Here is a 14,413-nt window from a genome sequence, read left to right on the forward strand (position 1 = left end):
CCCCTCCTCCGCACTCAGTTCAACTCCCATTCGGCCCCGGCCACGCCCTGCGGCCGCCGCCCCCTCGGGCAGCTTTCCGTTCAGCAGCCTGGCCACGGCCGGGGGCGGGAGGAGGGCGGTGCCTCCTCCAGGCCCACCGCGGCCTCCAGAAACTACAAGGTCCGAAAGACTTTGCGGCTAGGCCCGCCCCTTTTCTCCCACCACTCAGCGCGCGTCAGCAGGAGCTCAGCCAATAGAGGACGAGCCAAGGAAAAAGGGCGCCCGGGTCCGGATGCGCCTGAGGAAAGCCATGCTCGCGGCGCGGGGGCAGCGGGCCGTCCACTCGGCGCGCGGAGCTGTCGGCGTTCCGCGCGCCCTCACACCCGCCCCTTCTGCTTCCCTCAAGCGAGAGCTCCACTTTTGTCTTTAGTGGCCACTCGGAGGGATGCGGGAGCCGGGTTTTGAGTGGAGGGCGCTGGGAAATGAGTAGGGGGCGGGATATCCTGAGACAACAAGTTTGGCTGTATGAAGGGCCTGCCGGCGGCGCGCCTGAGCTAGGACGCCGAAGGAAGGAGCGCCGGAGACGCCGAGGGAGGACGAGAAACGCGGTCGAGAGCACAGCCCCGGGAAAGGGGGTGGAGAGGGGCGGCCCCGGCGCCCCGGCCCCCCGGCAGGTCGGCGGCCAATCCGCTGGGGGAAGGGGTGGAGAGTCGGCGGCTCCGGCGGAGAGAGGCCGAGGGGGGTGGGGAGTCGGCCGGGCTCGCGCCGCCCTGGCCCCGCCCCCGGCCCGCGCCGCCGCCCGCGCCGCGCGCCGCCGCTGTCAATCAAGGGCGAGTCAGCCGGGCTCGGGCGGAGAGAGGAGCTGCTACGCCACAGCCCAGCGGCGGCCATTCGCGGAAAAAGAGGCAGAGCCTGTGCCAGCTACAGCCTCCTCCGAGCCACCGCGGGCGGGCGGGCGGGCAGGCGGGCGGGACCGGCCTCTCCTCCCGCCTCGCCCCCACCCCCACCCACCTCTATCCCAGTGTCTCTGTCGGAGGGTTTGTCCTGTTAATGCGGGATGAGCGGTACGTATTCTCCACCCCCCTCGGTCTCCTTCGCCGCCTCCTTCCCTCCCTCCTTCCCTCCCTCCCCAGACCCTGCTCGGTTCTCCCCCTCCCCTGGGGCCGCTGCGATGCTTTACGGGGAGGAGGAGAGGGAGGGAGGGAATGAGGAGGGGGGGAGGGAAGGAGGCTTGTGTTTTGTCTTCACGTCGGAGCGGGAACAACCTCCTTCTGGGTGTTGCTCTGGAGCCGATGGGTCGGGTTTCAAACCACGTTTTGTGATCTTCCCCCTCTTCCCGTCCTTCTCCCCCACCCCCTGCCGGTGTGCACGGATCGCGGGTTTATGGAGATTAATGTTCGAGGGGGGGGGGGAGGAGAGTGAGGGGGAGGGAAGGACGAATAATAATAATAATCCTGGTAACCTGTTGTCGTGTGTGTTGGTGGGGGGTTTGTTGCAGATCAGAAGAAGGAGGAGGAGGAGGAGGCGGCGGCCGCGGCGATGGCTACAGAAGGAGGGAAAACCTCTGAGCCAGAGAATAACAATAAAAAACCTAAAACCTCAGGCTCCCAGGTAAAAGAAAACATAAAAAAATTCAACCCAAAACATAAGAGGGAGAGAAAGAGAGGGAGTTATGTCCTTTAAAACCCCAGAAGTAAAGAGCAATAAAAATGTTTATCCACGCAAAGCATCCTTTTATGCGTGAGGAACTTAAAATTGTACATTTCTGAAGATTGCACATAGCTGAGTGTATAATATTGTTTAAAATTACATCAGGTACTTAGACTGTTAAGAAAATTGTGTATTTTACCAAGGGCATTTTGAGTTGAGGAGAGTAACACTTTTAACAAAGTTTGTTAGACATTTTCTTTTATTTAAACTTTACATGACAGATTTGCCTCCTTACTCATATAGCTCTTACCTGCTTTTGTTTATGTTTCTTTAAAAAAAAATTCTGCTGCTTCTGAGTAAGTTCTCATGTGTAGAGCTGTCAAAAGAAATAAATAACCCCTTCCAACTATTGGTTTCCACTAAATCCACCCACTTTTTTCCCCCCCCCTCTCCTTTACGATCCCATCTTGGGTAGGACTCTCAGCCCTCTCCTCTGGCTTTACTGGCAGCTACTTGCAGCAAAATAGGGACTCCTGGTGAAAATCAAGCAACTGGACAACAACAGATTATTATAGATCCAAGCCAAGGATTGGTACAGCTTCAAAACCAACCACAACAGCTAGAACTGGTAACAACACAACTTGCTGGAAACGCTTGGCAACTTGTTGCCTCCACTCCTCCTGCTTCAAAAGAAAATAACGTTTCTCAACCAGCTTCTAGTACTTCTAGTTCTTCCAGCAGTAATAACGGGAGTGCATCTCCTACAAAAACTAAATCAGGTAATTCTTCCACCCCAGGTCAATTTCAAGTCATACAAGTACAAAATCCCAGTGGTAGTGTACAGTATCAAGTGATTCCACAACTTCAGACAGTAGAAGGTCAGCAAATTCAAATCAACCCAACTAGTAGCTCATCTCTACAGGACTTGCAGGGTCAAATTCAGCTAATTTCTGCAGGTAATAATCAAGCTATACTCACAGCTGCTAACAGGACAGCTTCTGGGAATATTCTTACTCAAAACCTGGCAAATCAGACAGTTCCAGTCCAAATTAGACCTGGTGTTTCAATACCACTGCAATTACAGACCCTTCCAGGTACTCAGGCTCAAGTTGTAACAACTCTACCAATTAACATTGGAGGAGTGACTTTAGCTTTGCCAGTCATAAACAACGTGACTACTGGAGGAGGGACTGGACAAGTTGGCCAGCCTGCTACTACTACTGATAGTGGGACTTCCAATGGGAATCAGTTAGTTTCCACACCCACAACTACCACTGCTTCAACTAGTACTATGCCGGAATCTCCCTCTTCCTCCACTACCTGCACAACCACTGCTTCTACATCTCTAACTAGCAGTGACACATTAGTGAGCTCAGCAGATACGGGCCAGTATGCAAGCACATCAGCCAGTAGTTCTGAACGCACCATTGAAGAATCGCAAACACCTGCTGCTACCGAGTCTGAAGCCCAGAGCTCCAGCCAGCTTCAGCCCAATGGGATACAGAATGCACAGGATCAGTCAAATTCTCTGCAGCAAGTGCAGATTGTAGGCCAGCCTATCCTACAACAGATCCAGATCCAACAGCCTCAGCAACAGATTATTCAGGCTATTCCACCACAGTCATTTCAACTCCAGTCAGGGCAGACTATTCAGACCATCCAGCAGCAGCCTTTGCAGAATGTTCAACTTCAAGCAGTAAATCCGACTCAGGTGCTTATCAGGGCTCCAACTTTAACACCTTCAGGGCAAATCAGTTGGCAAACTGTACAGGTTCAGAATATTCAGAGTCTTTCAAATTTGCAAGTTCAGAATGCTGGGTTATCCCAACAGTTAACCATCACCCCAGTGTCTTCAAGTGGTGGCACAACTCTTGCTCAGATTGCTCCTGTGGCTGTTGCTGGTGCCCCAATAACTTTGAATACTGCCCAGCTTGCATCAGTGCCTAACCTTCAAACAGTGAGCGTTGCCAACCTGGGTGCTGCAGGCGTTCAAGTGCAGGGAGTTCCAGTAACAATCACTAGTGTTGCAGGTAAGTTACATCTTTTTCTTTTTAAAGTACTTTTAAAATAGTTGCTAGTAAGGAACCATTGTTGCATTGATAAACATCTCTGAAGTAAATGGTAATCATAAGGAATCAGAGCCAAACAGGATTATTATGCCCACAACCTTTATAATTATTAGCGCTACCTGTTTACTTTTGTATCTTTTAGTACTCTGTTTTATGTGTGAAATTTGTAAGTTAAGAATTCTAATGGAACAAATTTTCCTGACTAAAACCATAATTGTCTTCTGTAATTTAGAGATCATATTTGAGTACACTTGAACTCTTCAGAAATAACACTAGTTAAAATGATGTTTATCTCTTGTGGAAGGAAAGCAGGTTTAAATTTAATTGGTATATAGTTGTGAGCTCATGAAAATAGTCATTCTGCGTAATAAGGCTGGCCTTTTGAAAATTGGAAGTTATTTATGGTGCCTCAGCATCTTGTCCCTCATGCTTTTTTATTATATGGAGTTGTTTTAGACTATATACTGTTACAGTTGAGAGAGAAATTTAAGTTTACAATTGCTCCATTAACTTTTATATCTAGTTTCCTGTACAATCAGGATTTGTTCTGGTTTATGAGTCAATAGTCCTTCACTTAGAAAATTTTATTTAAGTAAATCTTATGGATGTTATAGTATTTATAGATGTTTCGTGTGAGGTTGGTAGACAGCAAACATGTAGACAGTAAAATGTCACAAATTTGAACTAATTGTAGGCAGGATATTTTTAAACCAATTAAAAAAGCAATTGTTATGCAAATAAATAGATAAATGAAAAACTAGTCATATTAAGTAGTTTAATCTTTGGGGTACCAGTCTTATTGTACTAACAATGCCTTTTGTTTTCTAGTAATTACATTCTTTACATTGATTGTGATTTGGTGAAAACTTTGTTGTCGTTTTAGTGCCTTTGATAGTTTCAGACCTTGTTAATTAAATATTTCTATTTTGGTAATATGAGATAAATACACTTGTCACTTTTGGATGACCTTGAAGTAAGTTGCAGAAAAATCACACTAGGGGTCTTTTATAAGTAAAATTTACATGTAAAATTGGAAATTGCTACCAAGAACCTACTGATTGAGAACCTAGTTTATAATTTTGATCTAGATATTTGCTATCTAGAGATTAAGCACTATGCAGTAGAATTTTGTGTGACATTTGAAATGTTACTTCTCTTCTATCCAGTGCATTTGAATGGCTGTTAAGCAGTTACCACTATGGTGGTTTGTGTAACTGAGTAAGAATTTTTACTTTTGTTTAATTTTAAGTAGTGGCCAATAGCTAGATTGACAGTATAGAAATCTAGCCAGTATTTTGAATCTGTGACTTTTCCTCCTGAAACTAATATGGCACTCTAGGTTAGTTTTATAATCCTTAACTTGTCTTCCTATTCTCCTTCTGAACATTAACTGGAGTAGTTCAGAAAAGTGTCTGATTTTAGTGGATTGAATGACAGTTTAAAGCAGAAGTTATTTGACCATTTTAGCTTGACTATTAAGCATTCATTAGTGAACTATGGTTAAGAGTATTGAACAATAATAATTTAAGTTAAAAATAGTCAATTCTTATGTTCTCTAATATCTGTTAGAAGCTAGAGCTTTCCTCTTAATAGTTGAGGATAAGCCACTGTTCTACTGATCTCCCAGCTCAGATTCACTTGAATGGTATGGTCTGGAACTATAGCTTTTGGGATGCAGGGTCAAGAGATTTGCCTGTCAAGTTTTGCAGATCATTCTAAAGCTCCGTAAAGTTGGGAATCAAGGGTCTAATAATCATCAATGAACCTGAAGGTAGAATATGGAAGCTAGTAGGAGCTAAGTTGGTTCACATTCCTTAGAAAAAGAATTTTGCTCATTAATACAATTATATGTTGAAAGGGTTGCTGTGTGCTTAGTCCTCTCACTAAGTGTTATTCCTTTAATGGTAAATTTTTTACTTAATGAATGTACATGCTATAGGAGCTCCACTTAAGTATCTGAGGACAATTGAAGTTTACATAGATTGTGTTTTCTGAAACCCAAAGATTTAAGTTTTGTTTATGTTGTAGAGCTAATGTTCTAACCATTTCAACTACTAAAAAATACATATATTACAAAAAAATACAGATGCCTTTTAAACACCAAAGAAATTAACTCTGATTTCTGTAAGTCAGTATTTAATCAGTAGCTTAAGTCAGTAATTAATCGAAGCCTAGTTTGTGGATCTTATGATACTATTATTTTAGCTTAGCAGGGGTTTTACAGGGTGATGGAAAAAATAGCAGTTTGGGATTGGGATTAATGCCCTGGTATAATGAATGAAGCTAATGAAATTGCTCTTACCATTTGTTTCTTCTGGCTTTATGTTTTAAAGACATTGCGAGTAGAATACCAAATATCTGATGGTCTTCAGATAATTAGCCTGGAAGTTCAGACCCATTACTTTATGCCAGCTACCAGCACCCCACTTGTTTTTTGTTTTGTTTTGGTTCCTGTCTTGGGGCTTGGGCTTGGACTTGGCTTGGGTGCTGTCTCTGACCTTTACCAACTCAAGGCTAGTACTATACCACTTGAGCCACACAACTCCACTTGTGGCTTTTTTTTTTAACCAATTGGAGATAAGAGTCTCACAGACTTTCTTGCCTGGCTGGCTCTGATCCTGGATAGTTAGGATTATAGGCAGAAGCCACCAGCCCTTGGCACAACCCCTTCCCCCCCTCCCCCCCTCCCCCCCCTTTTTTTTTTATTGAGATAGGGTCTCTTTCTGTAGCCCAGGCCATTCTATAACTCAGAATCCTCCTGCCTCAGCCTGAGTGCTAGGGATACAAATTTCCTTCGTTTTTTTTGTTTGTTTGTTTTGTTTTTCTCGGTCATGGAACTCTGGCCAGGGCTCTGTCCCTCAGCTCTTTGGCTCAAGGCTAGCACTCTACCATTTGAGCCATAGCACCACTTCCGGTTTTCGGAGTGGTTTATTAGAGATAAGAGTCTCAGGGCCTTTTCTGCCCAGGCTGGCTTTGGACTGCAAACCTTAGATCTCAGCCTCCTGAGCTAGGATTACAGGCATGAGCCACCGCTGCCCAGCAGTTTTCTTTGTTTTTAAGTACTTCTTTGGTAATTTCATATTTTCCTTTTAGGAGAATGCTATTTAATTTGTAGAAATAAATTAAACTTAATACATTAAAAAATTGTTTTACCTGTCGGTTGTGAGCCTTGAACACTCAGGGCCTGGGCACTGTCCCTAGCTCTTTTGCTCAAGACTAGCACTGTACTACTTTGAGCTGCAGCATCTGGTTTGTGAGTGGTTAACTGGAGATAGTCTCATGTTGACTTTTTTTCTACCCTGGCTGGCTTTGAATTGCAATCCTTACATCTCAGCCTCCTGGGTCGCTAGGATTACAGGCGTGGGCAACTAGTACCTCACTTGTTTAAACTTTTTAAAGGTATATATTTTATTCTAACAGACACATATTTGTACATGTTTATACATATAAGATGTGGTGTGACATGTTAACACATGTATGCATTGTGTAATGACCACATCAGGGTCGTTGATGTATCTGTTACCTCAGCTTTTTTTGTGTGTGTAGGGACCATTCAAAATACTCTGTAGTAGGTATTTTGTAATACTCAATTGTTGTTAACTATAGTTAATGTGCTGTGATGTAGACTATTAGATAGTATGCCTTCTGTCTACCTCCTCTTGTGCACTGAACCATTGTACCTGTTTATAATTCTTTCCCCATTTTTTCCTAGTCTTGGTAGTCTCTGTATTATTTGTTTTTCCTGCAATAAATTTTTAGCTTTCATATACTGGAACATGTTCATGACAAGTATTACCAAGGTTTGAAAAAAAAAATCTTTAATTGCCTATGACAGACTAACGGCTAGTTCAAAGAAAGGGGTTAAATTTTTCTACCATCCCTCCTATTTCACTCTTCAGCAGGTAGGGGATATCTGAATGATTTAGACAGACACAGGAAAAAAAATCTTGTAAGTCAAATGAAATTTAAAGCTAGGGAACTTCATACTAGTTTTATGAAATGAGAACTGCTTTTGTCTTAGTAATGTATTCAGCAAAATGTGTTTCTGTGCTTTGGCGTTATTTGAAAATCTAAATCTCCAGGTCTAGTTAGGGTAATACTAGGAATTAAATACATATCCTTTATACTTTTTTGTTTCCTTATTGAGATTCAGTTTGAAGGAAAAGTAGAAACACTTAGCATGGAGACAGCAACCGTTTCTGCCTTAAGAACCTCCTTTATTTCAACTAAGCGAAGACAGCGAAAGTTTTGCCATTATTTTCACTGTGTCTTCTTGTTACCAAGCATCCCTGCATAAAGTGAATTTCATGAGTTATGGTCATTAAAGAATTGAGAACATTTAGGGACTATTGCTATCTAAATCTGTAATTCACTTGGGAGTGACTAGTAATTTGAATTATCACATTATAGTTCTTTTGCTTCATGAATTTCTTTGTCAATTTCAATGTTTTGTATACTAGTTTTCCCACATAGGAAATTTAGACTTAATAAGATACTGCTGATTGTTTTAAGAAATTTAAATTTCCAAAGTATGAGACCCTGAGTTCAAATGGCAACATTGCAAAAATAAGTAAATCCAAAGTTAGTCTAGGGAGGGGCATATATATATATATATATATATATATATATATATATATATATATGTATGTATATCTTTGTGGTAGACAACTTGCCTGGTATGTGTGATCATTACAAAAAGAAATTAAAAGCCTACCCAAATTCGTGAAAAAGAATTTGGGTTTCTCAGCTAATTCTTCTACTCTCTTACCTAATTCTTACATTGAGAAACCTAGAGATATAGTGTGATTAGTTGGAAGGTATAGTTCTTTATTTCTGGTAAAAATGAGGACCAATGAACATAACTGAAATTTATATTTAATTTGAAACCTAATTTGATCTAATAGAATTAACCTCTTATAGTTAGCTTTCTTATTTTCTAAAAATAGAAAATCAATTTGAGGTTTAATACGGATACTGTTTTCCATGGCCTTATACATTGTATTGGTTTGGAATTACCTAGTAGGCATCTTAAAGATCATATTTTTTAAAGTTTATGTACTTATACACGTAGAACTACACTTGTCGATGATTATTTCTTTTTCAGATAAGTCAGCTTTACTCCTGTAATTTTATTTCTCTAAAATATTCAAATATGTTACAGATTGGACTTAATTATAAGGAATTTATATCTTATACACTGTATTAATGATTTAGGTTCTGAATTGCCAAGTTATTTTAATTACTTTTTTCCTATGGAAGACAAAAAGTGCTCAATATAGAGCCACATTAATTTTTAAAGTGGGCATCTTTTGCAAAGGATAAAGGAGCAGGGAAACATAGTTTTAATGAATGGTGTGCTTTTCAGTTTATTTATTTATTTCTGAGACATAGTCTTGGTGTGTATTTAGTCTTGCTATGTATGTGGTCCTGTCCCGCTGTCCTCAAACTCCTGTGTAGCCCAAGCTGACCTTAAACTTGTAGAATTTGATGGCTTTTCAAATTCTAATACTGAAAGAGTATTAGGTCAAGCATAAAAATAGGTTGAGGGGAAGAAAAGGAAGTTTGAGGAGGAAGGAAAATAGGGAAAGGCAGCATATGTAGATCTTACAGAAATAACAGATTTATAAAATGATAACATTTTAGTTGGGAAGGATCTTCGTATTATGGGTTACAGTTGTGACCTTTTGATATTGCTGCTGAAGTCTCTTTATAAAGGTATTTTAGTGTTTTAAATGAAAGCAGAAATGTGGATCCGATTTTCAAGTGTCTTTTTAATTACTTGGAGATAACACATTAAGGATGGATAGTATAGTAGGTACACTTAGCCTGCTAACAGACTGTATATATCAGGTGTGTGCTCTTCTGATCCAAGATGGTCATAATACATACATTTACTACTTAGTGAATAGAAAAGTATGTCCAAGGAAACCTGTTGAAACAAATTGCTTATGTAAGTATGAGGCTAGATGAAGGTTTAATGAAATTGTACTTGGGAACGCAAGTTAAAATTAATTCAGGTTCTACTTTCAATTCTCATTCTTTAGCCTTGTTTCTGAAAAAAAATAAAATAAAAATTAAAAATTGATGCCCAGAAAAGTTGAATGACTTGTATTTTGTGGCAAATTGAGGGCTATAATCTTGACTTCGGTCTGATTTTCTTTCTCCACCGTATTTTGGGGTTTGTGACCCAAGTCTTTTGTTAGCAAAGTGAAAAAACAATAATAGTCACTTTTTTTTTTTTTGGTGGTACTGGGAATTGAACTTGACTTTGCACTTGCTAGGCAAGGCACTCTACCACTGATTCACACCTATAGCCCATACTTTGCTTTTAGGCACCATTTTTCTTTTTAGGATACATAATTTTACAAAATGAAGGGCAAGAAAACAGCTGGCATATGTGTGTGTACCAGTTCTGGAGCTTGAACTGAGGGGCAGAGTCATGGCACCCAACTTACACAACAGTTTTTAAAAACAACTGATACTGGGCTGGGAATGTGGCTTAGTTGTAGAGTGCTTGCCCAGTATGCATGAAGCCTTGGGTTTGATTCCTCAGTACCATGTAAATAGAAAAGGCTAGAAGTGGTATTGTGGCTCATGCGGTAGAGCGCTAGCCTTGAGCAAAAAAAATAGAAGCTCAAGGACAATGCCTAGGTCCTGAGTTTAAGCCCCAGGACTGGCAAAACAAGACAAAACAGAAACAATTGATGCTAACACTGGACTGACAGATTGGTTTTCTATATCAACTCAATTGTGTAATGTGTGCATGAGAATTACATATTTTTCTTTTGGACTTATTTATTTATTTATACCATACTTGGTCAAAATCATAGGTAATAAGACCTGCCAATGTGGTAGACTTACTGAAAGTGGGAGAGCCATGACTGAATATCTTCTCTAATTTCAATTCTGTTATTGTTCATAGTGCATAAGAGGCTACAAGGATAAAGCCATTCACAGATATAGACTAATTTTTTTGTTGTTTCATGAAACATTAAAAGTGTAGGTGGGAAGGTGGCTCAGTGGTAGAGTGCTTGCTTTGCATGCATGAGGCCCTGAGTTAGATTCCTCAAAGCAGTAAAAGCTGAAAGTGGCTCTGTGGCTCAAGTGGTAGAGCACTAGTCTTGAGCTGAAGAGCTGAGGGACAGCGAGCGCCCAGGCCCAGAGTTCAGGCCCCACACCAACCAAAAAAAAAAAAGAAAGTGTAGGTGATTTCAAAAATTAAAATATTGACTGTGCTGTCAAGGTTTCCTTGCTCTAACAATATGAGCTACTCAGAAGATTATGACCAAAAGTGTTAATAGAAGAGGTAAATTAAAACTAGTATAGCTGTTTGGAGAACTCTACATTAAGCTTAGTTCTTAAAATACACGTGGGAGATATGAGGAGGAATCTAGGATTAAGAATGAAAAAAAACCCTGCATGACATTTTAAGAATAATGTCAGGAAAACAAACTGTTGTCAGGTTTAAAAATTACTTTAAACACTTGTGGGTAAGGACAGGAAGGGAAAGCGAAGAGGGGAGGGGTAACAGTGTCCAAAAAGAAATGTACTCATTATCTGACTTATAAAATAGTAATCCCTCTGTATAACTTAATAATAATAACATTACATTTAAAAAATAAAAATTATTTTAAACAACTTGAAAGCTTTAAATCAAAGAGAGAGACTCACTGAGTAAAATTATGCTAGAGAGGGTATGAAAAGGCAGAACTTTTCCTTCCTGCTTCTGTTCTGCAAGAAAAATGTAGTTCTGACTGATGACTAGTACTATAACTTTCTGAGATAAGTTGTTCTAGCTAAATGGGGAGGTAGTGTACATTTAGGGGTATTTTTGGAAGTATGATGATATGGATGATTGTAATCTTTGATCAGATGGAACTTCATTTCAGATATAGTTTTAGGTTAGTATCATTAACTTCAAAATTACACATCATAGTGCTAGATGTGTGGCTTGAGTGGTAGATCACCAGCCAAGCAAGCATCTAGTGATCTCAAAATCCTGAGTTTCAAACCCCAACATAGTTAAAACAACAAAAAGTAAAATTATGAAACATAAGAACAAAGGCCAGAAAGTTGAGCATCAGTAAACATCTCACTTTTTCAAAACATCTTAAACTATAGACAGATCATCTGTGTAGCTATCCTTAAGAGTCCCTGAATTTTTCAAGTTGCTGATCCTGAGACATTTTTCTTGGATCAAAGTATGGGCACAGAAAGAAACTAGATTTATGTGTTCATTTTTAAAGGTTTTTCTGATGAGTATACCAAGCAAATTATGTCAATACAGTATGTCTTGATTTCAGTATTTTTAGTCATGACTTTTTAAAGGCTCTATCTGGTTGCATAATTGATGAAATGTGTTGACTGTCCACCTCAATAACAGTCTAGTATTTTGGCATGGGATTTTTATCCTTGATACAGTCCTGTGTATCTTTCCCCCACTTCCCTTCCCACCCCCTAATACCAAGCTGAAGGAGAGCTTTTTCTTTTTCTTTTTTTTTTTAATTAAAAGCTTAGAAAACTGGGATATTGCTGTAATACAACAGGAAATTGAATAGGCTGGAATGCTGGAAAGGTAAATTCTATAGTTAAGATCCTCTGAGGTGACATACACCTATAGGATTAAAAACAGCTTGCAGTAGGACTTGGGAAAATGGGCTTAATATGAACTGAGAGGAAAACTTTGTTCTGTACATGGTATTTGTCAGACCACTTCTGCAGTATTTTCTACAGTACTGGGTTGCACATTTTATTTGGAATGTCGACAAACTGGCAAGCATAGTAAAGAGGATTCCTGATAGGAAATGTGGAAAATCCTTCAGACTAGCTATAATTAGAGAGTGGTGTTCTTTGCTTTTGTTTTTGTTTCTTTAACTGAGATTTTTTTTCCCCCCCAGTCACGGGGCTTGAACTCTGGGCCTGGGCACTGTCCCTCAGTTCTTTAGCTCAAGGCGAGTGCTCTACCACTTGAGAAACAGCGCTACTTCCAGTTTTCTGGTGGTTTATTGGAGTTTATTGGTGGTTATAAGAGTCTCATGGACTTTCCTGCCCAGGCTGGCTTTGAACCATAATCCTCAGATCTCAGCTTCCTGAGTAGCTAGGATACAGGTGTAAGCCATCAGTGCCCGGCTTCTGAGATTTTTTTTTCCCCCTGGTCGTGGGGCCTGAACTCTGGGCCTGGGCGCTGTCCCTCAGCTCTTCAGCTCAAGGCTAGTGCTCTACCAATTGAGCCACTTCTGGCTTTTTCTGCCTGCTTATGTGATACTGAGGAATCGAACCCAGGGCCTCATCTGTGCAAGGCAAGCACTCTACTACTGAGCCACCTTCCCAGCTCTGAGATTTTTTTTTAAACTGATTTTTTTTTTTTTTTTTTTTTTGGTTTCTGTTTGCTGTGAGAAAACATTATATGCACACAATTTGTGTAATGAATTAATAAAAATTGAATGTCCATCTGTAAGAGATATTATATAGAATTTCTTGTACTATATAGAAGATTTTATTTGAGTTATAATTCTTTTTTTTAGATTGAGTTATAATTCTAAAACTGTAAATATTTAATATGTCGTTCTATACTTCTGTCTAGTTTATAGTCAGAGTACTGTATATAAATATTCTATAAATATTGAACTTATGTGATTGGAAGGATTAAAGATTATACACCTTTTGTCAGAAGCAATATAATTAGTATAAATTCTGAGATGTAATGTACGCAATACTTTAGAAGTTAATGTATTTTTGTTCTCCATTATTTTAAGGCTTCTTTTAGGTGCTATTTTTCTGTTGTTTACGTTTTAATTTGGTGAGTACCAAAGCTTTAGTATTTTAAACATATACTTCAGTGCCCAACACTAAATTTGTAGTTATTGTATCTCATTAACTTTTTAATTACAATTTCATTTATGATAGTGATACTTTAGTCTGAACAATGTGATTGCTTTTTCTTGAATGGAATTAGAGAACAGTGGGACAGTCTAGGATTTTGAGACTGAACTCTGGAAAGCGCTCAAAGCTTTAACTTGCTAATTTACTCTGTGGAATATACAAATCCAGAATGTGGGGATGAGGAGTATTCATAATATCTAGCACAAAGGTGATTAAAAAAACAGCATTTAAAATCCAGTATAAAAGCCGGGCGCCTGTGGCTCATGCCTGTAATATTAGCTACTCAGGAGGCTGAGATCTGAGAATCATGGTTCAAAACCAGCCCAGGCAAGAAAGTCTGTGAGACTCTTATCTCCAGTTAACCACCAGAACTGAAAGTGGAGCTGTGGCTCAAGTAGGAGAGTGCTAGCCTTGAGCTGAAGAGCTGAGGGACAGTGCTTAGGCCCAGAGTTCAAGACCCATGACCGACCCCCCAAAAAAAAAAATCCAGTACATTTTGGGACAGTAAAACTAGTAATTAAAGTATAGGAAAGTCCTCTTTGGGGATGATAATAAGGTTAGGGAGGTGGGAAATATGCTTGATTGATCAGAGATGTCGCTCAAGAAGTAAGCTAAATTACATTGGTTCTCAGAAACTTAGTAGAACACAGAACTAAAAATTAAAACCTGAGTTTTTACTTAGCTGTTTCATTAATTTGTCCTCAGAAAACTGTATAATTAGAGTTTGGAAAATAGTTATTAATTTCTTCCCTATTTACATAAAGTTGTAAAGATTAGATCAGATAATATGCATAGAAAAACTTTGAATATTTATTTTTTAAAAACCTGTATAT

The 14,413-nt window shown here is 39.8% G+C and overlaps 1 protein-coding gene across 2 annotated transcripts in view; it reads left to right on the forward strand.

Annotated features, from left to right (window-relative positions):
* Positions 1–540: 540 nt before the first annotated feature.
* The window catches only part of Sp4 (Sp4 transcription factor), an 86,060-nt gene continuing 72,187 nt past the window's right edge, over positions 541–14,413 (forward strand). The window contains exons 1-3 of one of the 2 annotated variants that reach the window (XM_042684932.1): positions 541–653; positions 1,478–1,590; positions 2,105–3,659. In XM_042684932.1, coding sequence (XP_042540866.1) covers positions 1,519–1,590; positions 2,105–3,659 — 1,627 coding nt within the window. In that variant the 5' untranslated portion in view covers positions 541–653; positions 1,478–1,518. Of the gene's footprint in view, positions 654–831; positions 1,044–1,477; positions 1,591–2,104; positions 3,660–14,413 lie in introns of those variants that run through there. The other variant, XM_042684931.1, reaches the window with a different exon arrangement.

The sequence above is a fragment of the Dipodomys spectabilis genome, unplaced genomic scaffold (genome assembly GCF_019054845.1).
Source record: "Dipodomys spectabilis isolate Male_0828 unplaced genomic scaffold, ASM1905484v1 ptg000092l, whole genome shotgun sequence".
NCBI classification, from domain to species: domain Eukaryota; kingdom Metazoa; phylum Chordata; class Mammalia; order Rodentia; family Heteromyidae; genus Dipodomys; species Dipodomys spectabilis.